The sequence below is a fragment of the Microcaecilia unicolor genome, chromosome 5, assembly GCF_901765095.1.
Source record: "Microcaecilia unicolor chromosome 5, aMicUni1.1, whole genome shotgun sequence".
NCBI lineage: Eukaryota > Metazoa > Chordata > Amphibia > Gymnophiona > Siphonopidae > Microcaecilia > Microcaecilia unicolor.
The window spans coordinates 257,585,208-257,598,274 of NC_044035.1; the positions used below are offsets into that span (position 1 = coordinate 257,585,208).

The window sequence follows — 13,067 nt, forward strand, 5'->3', positions numbered from 1 at the left end:
GAAGCTACATAAATACTAAGTATTGCCATACTGGGACAGACCAAAGGTCCATCAAGCCCAGCATCCTCTTTCTAACAGTGGCCAAGCCAGGTCACAAATACCTGGGAAGATCCCCAAAAAAGATCAATACATTTTATGCTACTTATCTCAGAAATAAGCAGTGGATTTTCCCCAAGTTCATTTTAATAATGGTCTATGGACTTTTCCTTTAGGAAGACATCTAAACCTTTTTTAAACCTCGCTAAGATAACTGCTTTTACCACATACTCTGGCAACAAATTCCAGAGTTTAAATTACACATTGAGTGAAGAAAATTTTCTCCGATTAGTTTTAAAATGTACTACTTTGTAGCTTCATTCCATGCCCCCTAGTCCTAGTATTTTTGGAAAGCGTAAACAACGATTCACGTCTACCCATTCCACTCCACTCATTATTTTATAGACCTCTATTATATCTCCCCTCAGCCGTCTTTTCTCCAAGCTGAAGAGCCCTAGCCACTTTAGCCTTTCCTCATAGGGAAGTCGTCCCATCCCCTTTATCATTTTCATCACCCTTCTCTGTATCTTTTCTAATTCCACTATATCTTTTTTGAGATGCGGTGACCAGAACTGAACACAACATTCGAGGTGAGGTCCCACCATGGAGCGATACAAGCATTTTATAACGTCCTCATTTTTGTTTTCCATTCCTTTCCTTATAATACCTATCATTCTATTTGCTTTCTTAGCCGCCGCAGCACACTGAACAGAGGGTTTCAACATATCATCAACGACAACATCTAGATCTCTTTCTTGGTCGGTGACTCCCAACGTGGAACCTTGCATTACATAGCTATAATTTGGGCTCCTCTTTCTCACATGTATCACTTTGCACTTGCTCAAATTAAACACCATCTACCATTTAGACACCTAGTTTCCCAATCTCGTAAGGTTCTCTTGTAATTTTTCACAATCCTCTTGCGATTTAACAACTTTGAATAACTTTGTGTCATCAGCAAATTTAATAATCTCACTAGTTACTCCCATCTCTAGATCATTTATAAATATGTTAAAAAGCAGCAGTCCCAGCACATACCCCCGGGGAACCCCACTATCTACCTTTCCCCATTGAGAATACTGACTATTTAACACTACTCTCTGTTTTCTATCTTTTAACCAGTTTTTAATCCACAATAGGACACTACTTCCTATCCCATGACTCTCCAATTTCCTCTGGAGTCTTTCATAAGGTACTTTGCCAAATACCTTTTGAAAATCCAGATACACAATAACGGCTCTCCTTTATCCACATGTTTGTTCACCTCGTGAAAGAAATGTAATAGATTGGTGAGGCAAGATTTCCCTTCACTAAATCCATGTTGGCTTTGTCTCATTAATCTATGCTTTTGAATATGCTCTGTAATTTTGTTCTTTATAATAGTCTCTACATTTTGCCCAGCAAGGCTGCAGGAAGGGCAACCAATTTTCATACAACCCTTTCACCATGTAAACTGATTTTGAAAACTTTCATGCCACTTACCCAATACACATGATATGAAATATAAGGACTCTATAAGGTGCTGAATCATCTGTACCACCCTGTTGCCTCTGCAGCAGGTTTGGGTAGGATTACTTTCTGTGATTTTTGCTCTTACTCCTAACTAAGCCCCAGGAATGATACTGGACATCTTTCTGTTGATCCTGGCTTTTCTAAACATGTGGAGTGGCACTTCTGCCCCCTGAAAGCTGATGGGATAATTACTAGTGAAGGCAAAAACAAGCCACCCTGCTCCCTTCTATTCCTTCCCCAATTGTTAGCTTAATAGCAAATCTTTTCACACAGAGATCCAGTTCTGTTCCACAGATTATAAGAACAAGGGAACCTCTTACTATAAACTCAGTGATAATTAATTCCCTCTGATCTGAACATTCATTAGCAGGAAGACCCAACAAAGTTTAAAGGTGTTAATCCAGTCAAGGTTATAACTGACAGTAAGTGGTCAGACAAAAGGGAAAACTGATCGAACAAGCTAAAATTACTTGCACGTGTTTTGTCTATTTATAAAGTAGTAGCCGTCATGGGTATTATGAACTAAGCTATTTCTAAAGAGGAGAGGGGGGGGGGGGGGGTGAAAGATATTTGGATTTAGCTTATGCCTTCCTCAGTAGTTCAAGGCAAGTTTAATCCAAGTACAGTCGGTATTTTCCTATCCTCAAAGGGTTTACAATCTCAGTTTGTTCCTGGGGTAGTGGAGGATTAAGTGACTTGCCCAAGATCACAAGGAGAGCAGTGGGATTTGAACCTTGGCTTCCCTGATTCTCAACCTGCTGCTCTAACCATAGACTACTCTTCCACTTCTAGGGGATTAATGCCATGTACCATGGTTAACCTGACAGCTTGGTTAACTAAGTCATTCTATCCAGTTTAGGTTATTTTATCAAAAATGCAATTAAAATGTACCAAAATACTTGGATGCCAAAGAGCTAATGAAAGTGACTGACCTCTCCCTGATCTCTAACAGGGCCTTCACTCTCTCCTTTCTGCACTGGAATCTCCTTGGCAGCAAGGCTGTAAGTTGTCACAACGATGTCGTATCCTGAAAGACTACAAAATCCAAAACACTCCAGTCAGAAGTCAGTCCATTCATCCTGTTATAGAGTACAGCAGACAGGGCCCCCTACTCTAACCTTGGGGAAGCTTGCTCTTCTCACCTCTTAAAACATCTCTACAGCTCTGGGACTGCCCCGAAACCCACAGAACCTTCTGTTCAAGACAGGTAAATGGCAAGTGAATAGAAATACCCGAGGGTAAAATGCTTGGGGTAACTTTTGTGCCATGGGAAAGGGACACAGTACTCTGCTTCTGTGCTGGATGGTATCTTTGTATGTGGCATTGGAGTACCATTTACTGCCTTAAGTTTTAAGAGCTGCTCATACACATGCTGCAGTGCTCTGTACTACTCCGTTACCTACCCTCTCAGCATGAGCATAAAAGCTTAAATAGGGCACTTACAGCTGGGAATCCTTCTCTCTGTTGGGCCCATGATACAGATAAACTCTCAGCTTGCCATGATCAACTCGTTTATCAACTTCCTTCTTCCAGTGATGGATCAGGGAAGCCGGGCAGATGACCAAAGTGGCATTAGAGACGATGAGAGTAGAGTCTATGAAGGAATGAAATTTAGCACAGATCACTACTCAATTCATTAAGCTGGTGATGAATTTTCTTTCTATGAGGTTTGTGTGAAACTTACATTTTCACTAGCCCTCAGTGCCCAGTTGGAAAGAATTTCACACATTTGGATTTTTATTCTAAAAAATTTAAGGCCCTGTACATTCCTATGGGTGTCTCTAGCATTTAGCGCATGCTAAAAATGCTAGCATGCCTCTAGCACGGCTTAGTAAACAGGGCCCTTAGTTTGAGTAGCAATATTCTGATCCCAGTACCCCAAAACAAATTTTTTTTAAATCTGAATAGGGCATACATACTTTGATCTTTTTCTACAGATATCTTTATTATATCATTTCATAGTTCTGTAATTGGAGGTTTGCACCAATAAAGATGACAACGCCCTGTTTTAAGTAGTCTTCTATGCAAAGTTTATCCACATCTGTCCAATTCAGGGCTTTCTAATTTCTGCTTTGGAAGGCTAAACATCAGTCAGAGATCAGGGTAACTTGAACTGGCTGGAGACCTAGCTGCATATCATGAGGGTAATTCATAATTCTAAAAAAGGCACTTATTCTTATGTGCCAAAAATGCATATACATGATCAGAATTCACGCACACATGCACCTGAATGCCAATATTCTGGCTATGCTCTATTCTATAAAATGGCACCTAAATGCAATGATGATGCCTAATTTGAGGGTGGGCAGGGTGCACAATTATACATATAGGGCTAGATTCAATAAATGCTGCTCAAAAATGGGCACCAAGCGTGATTCTATAAAAGGGTGGTTGCCCTTTAAAGAATCATGCCTAAATGTAGATTCTGCTCCGCTCTCTGGGTGCCAGACTTACACCTGCTGAAACCTGGTGTAAATGCTGGCACCCCAAGCTAGGCCTGCTGAGGATTCAGTAACTGTGCACATAATTTTTAGTAACGCCCCGGCCACATCCCCTTTTCATATACACACTATGAAAGTTAGGCTCCAAGTCTTATAGAATAGCACACAGCCAGATGTGCGCAAAGTCGTAATTAATTCCAACTAACTGCAATTGGTTGTTAGCACCTAATAATTGCCAGTTAAGGGCTTCTTAATCAATAAAGTGGTGCACACATCTTGTTTGAGCAACTCAGGGCACCATATATAGAATCTGGGGAATATAGTATGGAAAACTATAATTTATGCATGTGTTTGATCCATCAAGGATCAAGCATTTACACTAGTTTTAAGCAGTCATGCTTAAAATATACAAGAATATTTGCTCTGCTGAGCTAGTATTCTATAAAGAAAAGTAGGTGCCTACTTTCCTTTACAGAACAGGCTCTAAACAGGTACCTTTCTCCCTCCATTTACCTACTTTTTGCTGCACATACACACTTTTTAGAGCGCCAAGTACCCTGTTTGGAGATCCAGACCTCCTCTTTCTGGGCTTTTTTTTCCCTTTTCTCTCTGTGCTTCTGGGTCAGGATAAGTGCAATCATCGTCAGAGTCTTTCCAAGTCCCATGTCATCCGCTGGGGAAACACAAGCAAATTAAAGCAGAATTCACGGCATCAGAAGGAGCACAAAGCTCATCAGAGGCTGAGAAAAGTGAATTGGTGCAGAAAACGCATTGCACAAACCCACTAATTCAAGAGTGAATCTCTGTATAAACCTTCTTACCCAACCTATCTGTACCCAAGTTCCAACTCCACGTCCTCTCTGTTGCCTATTAGGATGTTTGTAAGCATACAATCTATTAAATGAACGTCCTAAGTCTCTTTTAAAGGAGTTTGATTTGTACTGTGCTGACATGCACGTATCATACTTATATTATACAAGTGTTCTACTGTGTTGTCTTTATATGTATAATTATTGCTATTACTATAATCTGCCTCTTTCCAAGTTTCTCACTGTTAACAGCCAATAATTCTCAGAGAGATACCATAGGACATTTTCAATTTCTAAAATCTAAATGGGCATTTATCGTGACTACAGCTGGAAGAGGTTTGCATGTGTGGAACACAGAACAATAGAAAGGAGTTCATTTTGTGGCTTATGTGCTTGGTGTGGCTACTCTGATACCTCTACTAGAGCCAGTATGAGGAAGATACAGTTACAGCATCACAGAAGAAAGGCACATACTGCCAAGAGAAGGCAAACAGGAGCGCCAGTGATCAAGCTTTCCAAATGCTGGAGCAGAGGAAAAAAGAGCAGATGTTCTGAAGAATTCCTCCTCTGCCAAACTGCTTATTTTTTCTCCTCCGATACACAACAAATACATGGTATACAGAACAACCAATTCACATAGGTGAACTTAGTTTTTAAACTATGGCCCTCATTTTACATATCCTATTTGTATTTGAAATGTGCAAAAACACGTAAACATTTATCATACATAAACACCTTAGTCTCCATTTGACACACAGCCTGGGATATACACGTTATCAAACCCAAGTGCATGTAAATGACAAGAGGTTGTCTGTCCAGTTGAGAATGGGAACAAACATCTAGGTCCTAAAAGATCAAAATCAGGGGTTATAATTGCTACCAGCCATATTTAGGATTTGGAAAACAGTTGCTATTGAAAAGCACTCCACTGGCGGGATTAGAAGGGATTGCCCCCTTAATCCCCCAGGCTTTTTATTTATTTGCTGCATTTGTATCCCACATTTTCCCACCTCTTTGCAGGCTCAATGTGGCTTACATTATGCCGTAACGGCGATCACCATTTCCGGAACGAGAAGTACAGAATATTGTTGCAATTAAAGTACAGAAAATAAATTAAATTAGAAGTAAATACATATACAATTCAATTCAAGTATTTGAGATCACAGGTAGTGTGAAATGTTTAGTAATGATAATGTGATTAAAGTAACCAAATAAAAGAGTTCAATGCTAACTTGTTCTGGTAAAGTTTTGATGTCAGGTCATTATGAAGGATCCTTTTGATAAGTCTCTTTGAACAGGTTAGTCTTTAGTAATTTCCGGAAGACTGCCAGATCGTGCGTTGTTTTTAAGGCATTCGGTAGTGCATTCCATAGTTATGTTGTCGCACATAACTGATTATGCACCGGGTTTGAACACCAATTTTCTATTCGTTTATTTTTCTAACATGGAGAGTTATGCTACTCACACTGGGCACACAAATGTCCATATCTCTGTATTTTAGAAGTTTCTAAATCAGCAGATTTTGTTCTAAAATACTACTGAAACTGAAGATGTCCTGACCTGGACATCTTAATTTTGACTTTTATGTTCTTCCTAAAATGAGGCAGTATATGTGCACACATATATTTTACGCATATCTATTATAGACTTGATTGCAGTGTTCACCCTGTGGATACCCAGCAGCTCCGACAGCTATAAAGTGCATATATTTGGCATATCTCTGCGTGTCGCTCTGGGCAACGTTGGCCTCTGGCACACTTAGGCACCAATATTCTGGTGAAAGCTCTGCAGGAAACCAAGAAAGTAACAGAACTGGAGAGAAGCAAAGGGATCGGTGAGTTGGCAAGAAGTGGACACCATTATGGGGGTAGGATGATGTGCTTTTTCAGCATGCAAGAACAAGTGTGGAGAACTAGTGTGATGCTCCATTATCCTACAAACTGTCATACATTTAATGCTCTTGGGGTCTCTTACCTAAAATTCCTCCTTGTGGTTTCTGAGTCTCTCTCCACAAAAGCCATGCCAAGGCCTGCTTCTGGTGCAGCAGAAGAGGGACCTGAGAGCACAGCATAAGATCAGTCCTTGTACATCATCTAACATTAATATAATAGCAATGAAGGTATAGAGAAGAGGATAGCACTTATGCTTGGACTTGCCTTTTCGCAGACGTGAAGCAATCAGAACAATGATAGCATGCTAGGACAAGTGCAGAGGATGCTGGGAAACGCAGAGGAGGGAAATGACTGCAGATCAAGTAGGGTATGCGGCAAGCCAGTTTTCCCATATCGATCAGCCAACAACTACTGGGTGTTTTTTTTCAGTTTCATCAGAGATAATTGTCATGAACTCCAGTTACAAAATAGGGAGAACCATATTCTCAGCAGAGCTTACCCAGCTGCTGAAGTACGACAGAGCACTCCTGCTCCTTTCGGACCCCTCTGTCTGGGGGTAGGGGGGGGATGCTAATGTTTCTCAAAAAGATTGCAGCTAGAGATCACTAAGCAAACTCCCATTCCAGGGCTCTACCTTCAGACCCGCAGGATCCTCCACAGTGCTCTCTGAAGAAGGGCATGACTCCAGGGATTTGTGCAGGTGGTCAATGGCTTCGCTAGTGGCATTGCGCACTGCAAAGAGAGAGTCCTCCTTCATTCTTCTCCCATACAGACTTTCCTGCTGTGGTTTTCCTGGAAGAACAGAGTAAATGTCATTGGCGTCAGCAGATAATTCTACAGTATTGTTACTGCTCTGGCTTCAGAATGATATGTTAATAGGACACGGCAATAATAAAAAAAAAAAGAACATAGACCCTTGCAGTCACACAAACAAGTCAAACACAGCGAGGACGACAAAATGTTTGAACAGCAATGTCCAATGTACTGTAACTTTATTTACAACATACGGATTCAATCATTTTGTCTACCTCGCTGTGTTTGACTTGAAATGTAAGTAGAACAGTCTCAGAAAAGGAAATGTTTACAGTATGCCCCTACACCTGATGAACAAGGAAGGAACCCTACTGAGAATATACTGTCCAACAAAGTAGGGAAGGGACACAGGTCAACCAAAAACAAGTAGGACTGTAAAGGTTAATAGGTAAAAGTCTTTCTTGCCAAAGATGGGGAGTACGAGAGATAAAGAGGTCATGGATGTAGGAAAGTTTGTTAAAGACAGAGCGGGCATTCCATAGAGCACATGAGAAAGGGAGAGGAGAGGAACTGTGTGACCTGCAGGAATAGTATGAGAGCTGATGTGGAGTACCAGGATTGGGATTGATATCTCCAGCGGAGAGCAGAAGAAGGACCAAGAGAGTACGGAGAAGAGTAGGAGAGGCATGACGACAGCGACAAAGACGAGATGTACTCAAGACAGAATGGAGATGGTTGAATGAAAGGAAGGAAACATTGAAGACTGAGAGCAGAGAAGAAGGCTAAGATACGAATGCTGCAATATGATGTTCAGCTCTAAATCTTACCTCCACAGACCTGACTGGATCCTATGGTGGAAGCAGAACCCAGGGACTGGGATTTAAGATCCTGAAAGGTCTGTGGTTTAATCAGGGACACACTGCTCTGTGGCCTTGGACCAGTGCCGCTGAATGGATTCCTGACATCAGCTGGCTGCTTCTCTTTCATCTCTGACTCCTTCCTATCATTTTCAACTGTTAAGGGTAGAAAAAAATATATATATAAATTATGTTAATGACAGCTGCTAAAGCCAGCATGGTTCACCTACTCTGCCCAGTAATTTATCTAGAGTTATATCTGCCGCTCTCTGCAAGTTATACTCTTCTGTGTCTTTTTTTGAAGTGTGAGTGCCACTTGTTTTACTTTGATTCCATTCTCTTGCTATATAGGAATCCTCTCTCTCTCATGCCTTTTTGAATTCAGTCACTCTTTTTCTTACCACCACACTACAAGGGTTTTCCAGGCATCCACCACCCTTTCCATTAAAAATAAATAAATAAAATGTCCAGATCTTGCCTTTAAGTTTACCACCCTGCAGTGCCATCTGTCCCTCCTTTCCTCTAAAAGGAACATATTCAGGTCTTCAAATCTCTTCTCATAAATCTTCTGACAAAAACTCCACATCTCTTTTGTTAGCTTCCTCTGAACTGCTTAAAGTCTTTATGTCCTTAGAAAGTTATAGCCTCCAAAACAAAACAAACACAGTACTCCATGTGGGGCCTCATGAATGACTTGTACAGGGGCATTAACACCTTCTCCTCCTGCTGGTTATTCTACCCTGTCACATTGTTTCACCACCTTGATATCTTCAGACACTATGACCCTCTCCTGGTCCGTGCACATTAGACTCTCCTCCTATTGGTATATTTGGTGCTAGCCACCACTGCACACGCTGAAGAACAGCTATTGTTCTCATTACAGGATAATTTAATAAATCAATTTATAGTCTGCTACTGTCAGCTAATCATAACTGTACAGAGCAGATTACAAATTCAAATCATCCAGCCTACTCAACCCCACTTTACCCCACCTAGCATCAAAAAAACATAATAAAACAAGTGCACCATTAGTTAAAATATCAGTGTGCTTAAGAAAGACATCCTGGCTGATATTCAGCACTATTTAACTTTGGCCGCTATAAAAACTTAACTAGCTAGTGTTGAATATTGGTTTGGCTGGCAACCAGCCAAAAATAACCCCCTGATATTCAATACCAGTCACTGGAAATGGCCCTGCACTGAATATCCAGGTTCACCACTGACTACCATGTATATTCAAAATTTAGACTAGAGGTATTGTTAGAGGGTGAAAAGAAACAACCAAAGAAGTTAATGAACCTGAACTAAGTCCTGCCTAGTTTAAACTCTAAGATTAGGTGCCTATGGTCAGACAATTTAAAACGCCTCAGTTCTGGGCTGACTATAAGCTCCTGACTTTAGGCACCTTAAACTAAGGCACCTGAAGTTACATGTTCGGTGCTGGAAAATCAACACTAATTCCTGGTCCCATATACTTTCAAGGCACCTAAATTTAAGTGTTTTGGAGGCAGGAATTTATATTAACGTAGGCCTAGGTACCCAATTGTTAACACTAGACATCTAGATTTTCTTGACTGTCAGGCTCATAGCTCCTTGACTTAGGCTTCAAATTAGTTTAATAAGAAGTCTCCAAATGTCTGTGCTGAGAAGCAGCAGAGTACTAGCAAATTATGCCTGCAGATAGTTAAGCTCAAACTCGTTGCCAGAGGATGTGGTAACAGCTGTTAGTAAAGTTCCTGGAGGAAAAGTCCATATTCTGTGATTGAGATGAACATGGGGGAAGCCACTGCTTGCCCTGGGATTGGTAGAATGGAATGGCTACTAACTGGATTTCTGCCAGGTACTTGTCTGGATTGGCCACAGTTGGAAGCAGGATACTGGGCTAGATGGACCATTGCTCTGACCCAGTATGAATAGTCTTACGTTCTTTGACTGTGAGAATAACTAGGCCAATATTCGACGGCAATTATCCAGGCCAGAGCGGCTGCTACCCAGATAAGTGCCACTTAGAGGGATATTCAGTGACACTAACTGGAAAAGCGCCACTGAGTATTTCCTCTGACCACCTCAGCATTCTCCAAATAGTGTTGGGGCATGCTATGAATGGAGCTGGAGGTTATCCTGCTAGTGGCAATATTCAAACTGCTAACAGGATAAAGTTATGACATTTAGCTGTCTGAATATGCTAACCACTACCTAATACTGCTGCTGAATATCTGGATTATGATTACTTTTACCCATGGCAGTTGGCATAAAAAAATTAATTGATGACCGTTGTGTGCAGGCTCAATATCAGGGGAAACAATCTCAGCGACTGTGGGGCCGAGTCACAGCTCCTGTCTGGTCATACGGATTTGGTGTAGATCAATCTCTCCTCAATAAATGGATTGCATACCTGGTGTGGAGAGGCTGATTGAGCTCAGCGCATCTTCTAACTCCTGCACTTGTCTCTGTAACCTCTGTCCTTTATCAGGCAGTGCCTGGACATTCACAGAAGCCAACGTGGCCTGGAAAAACAAGAGTACACAACATTCTAGCAATATTTGCTTGCTACTGAATGGTTCATGCTGTAGCCATATTAAAAAGCAAGACAGTGGCAGCTATATCTATATCTAGACTTCAAAATCAATTGTAAAAACAGCCCAACACATTTCAGGATCCACAGCGCACACTGCTACAAGCCGGGAAAGCTTTGTGGTTTTATTGCTATATCATTTAAGGGCTCTTTTCTATGTCAAGTGATACCTTCCAAAACGGTGGATATTATCTGACTCGCATTCGCCCCTGATGCAGGCACTGTGGACGCCAAAAGATGGTTGGCTGTTTTTACAATGGTTTTGAAGTCCAGATATATGCACCTGGAACCACCTTTTTATTTTGGCTTGACTCTCAATAGAACTTCAATTGAGCCTTTTAAGCTGCCACACTGCTCTTTTGTTCTCTGCATTCATTTTGCAGTTGGTCGTTGCCTCTTTTTCCTGTGGCCATGTAAAAAAACAGGTACTAGGCCTTCTTGAAACCTCCTTCTGCTCAGAGCTAGTGTATGGTATACTGCTGGGGGAAATTCTGTACACAACATTTCAAACTTTGCCATACCATATTTATCAAAATAATAGACTACAACCACTTGCTGAGTAGTAAGTTAAATCTGAAAACAGATCTTACTTGTGCACCAAAATCTTTCAAATTCTGCATTGTCATTTTTCACAGGACTACAATGACCCATAACTCGTGCTCCTGGTTTTATGTATCACCTAGATAAGATTTTAGACCGTGCTGGGAAGGAGCTGGTTGTCTTGGTACATGTGGGTATCAACAATATAGGAAAATGCGGGAGGAAGATTCTGGAAGCCAAATTTAGGCTCTGAGGTAGAAAGCTAAAATCCAGAACTTCCAGGATAGCATTTTCAGAAATGCTCCCTGTTCCATGTACAGGAATCAAGAAGCAGGCAGAGCTCTGAAGTCTCAAAGTGTGGATGAGATGATGGTGCAGGAAGGAGGGATTTAGATTTGTTAGGAACTGGGCAACGTTCTGGGGAAAATGGAGCCTATTCCAAAAGAATGGATTCCACTTTAACCGGGATGGAACCAGGCTGCTGGAACTAACATTTAACTAATTTAAAAGCTGTGCTGTCTCCTTTTTAAAGGGGGGGAGGGGGAAGCCAATAGTCAATGAGGAGTGTATGATTCAGAGTGAGGTATCCTTGAGGGATACTATTATAACGGCACATTTAGGGAATCCCAATTGAGAGGTTTCAACAAAGGTGAAAGAAAGCCAGGAGGTTTAAAGGTAGAAGAGAGCAAAGGTTGCAAATTATCCCTGTCAACTTCTAAGCAGCTTGTAGATGCAAGGAAAAAAACACACTTTGAAGTGTCTGTATTCAAATACTAGAAGCCTAAAAAAAATAAGAGAGTCAGAGTACATAGCACCAAATGAAGAGGTAGATATAATAGGTATCTCAGAGACCTAGTGGAAGGACAATCAATGGGACACTTACCAGGGAATAAATTATATCACAATGATAGGATGGATCAAATCTGAGGGGGGAGGGGGTTGCGCTGTATGTTCAAGAGGAAATCAAGTCAAACAAAATAAAAATGCTGCATGAAACAGACAGCAATGTGGAATCCTTGTGGACAGAAATCCCATGTGTGAAGGGAAAAATTATACACAGGGCTATACTACCGTTCACCAGGCCTGAATGATCAGACAGATACATGTTAACAGAAATTAGAAAAGCTAGCAAATGTGGCAACAGTATAATAATGGGTGATTTCAATTACGGTACCTTCAAAACCTTGAAGTCAAGATATATTCACAAAAGGTCAGAGTGGTAATAGAACCAAAAACCTGAAAAATACACTCTTCTACTGTAATGTTGAAATAGCAAAAGAAACAAAAATTGTGGAGAAAAAAATACCTCGGACAAGAAGTCATGCCACAGCAACTAATGATAGTCCAAATAGGCACACTCCTTCATAATCACAGGTCAGAAAAAAGCTCCACTTAATAGGAAAAAATCAGCTTTTCAGCATTACAATAGGTTAATGTTCATGTTACTGCCAAAGGCGTATAATAATGTCCCCAGCAACAGTTTAATAAGAGCAGTACCAACTTCAGAAATGGTGATAGCAGTCAACAAAAACCACAATACTTATCTGGAAGCCACTGGAAACATAGTTTGCTTCCCCTGATGACGCCCTGGTGGGAGAAACAGGGAACTCCTTTTGGGATGTGTGTTTCCAGCAACTGCCAGATGAGTATTG

General features: G+C 41.0%; 1 protein-coding gene across 1 annotated transcript in view; it reads right to left on the reverse strand.

Annotated features, from left to right (window-relative positions):
• The window catches only part of TTF2 (transcription termination factor 2), a 101,441-nt gene that overhangs the window by 61,634 nt on the left and 26,740 nt on the right, over positions 1-13,067 (reverse strand). The window contains exons 7-13 of the mRNA XM_030205036.1: positions 10,696-10,807; positions 8,271-8,456; positions 7,325-7,482; positions 6,773-6,854; positions 4,546-4,662; positions 2,992-3,142; positions 2,481-2,583 (exon numbers count right to left, since the gene is read on the reverse strand). Coding sequence (XP_030060896.1) covers positions 2,481-2,583; positions 2,992-3,142; positions 4,546-4,662; positions 6,773-6,854; positions 7,325-7,482; positions 8,271-8,456; positions 10,696-10,807 — 909 coding nt within the window. The remainder of the gene's footprint in view (positions 1-2,480; positions 2,584-2,991; positions 3,143-4,545; positions 4,663-6,772; positions 6,855-7,324; positions 7,483-8,270; positions 8,457-10,695; positions 10,808-13,067) is intronic.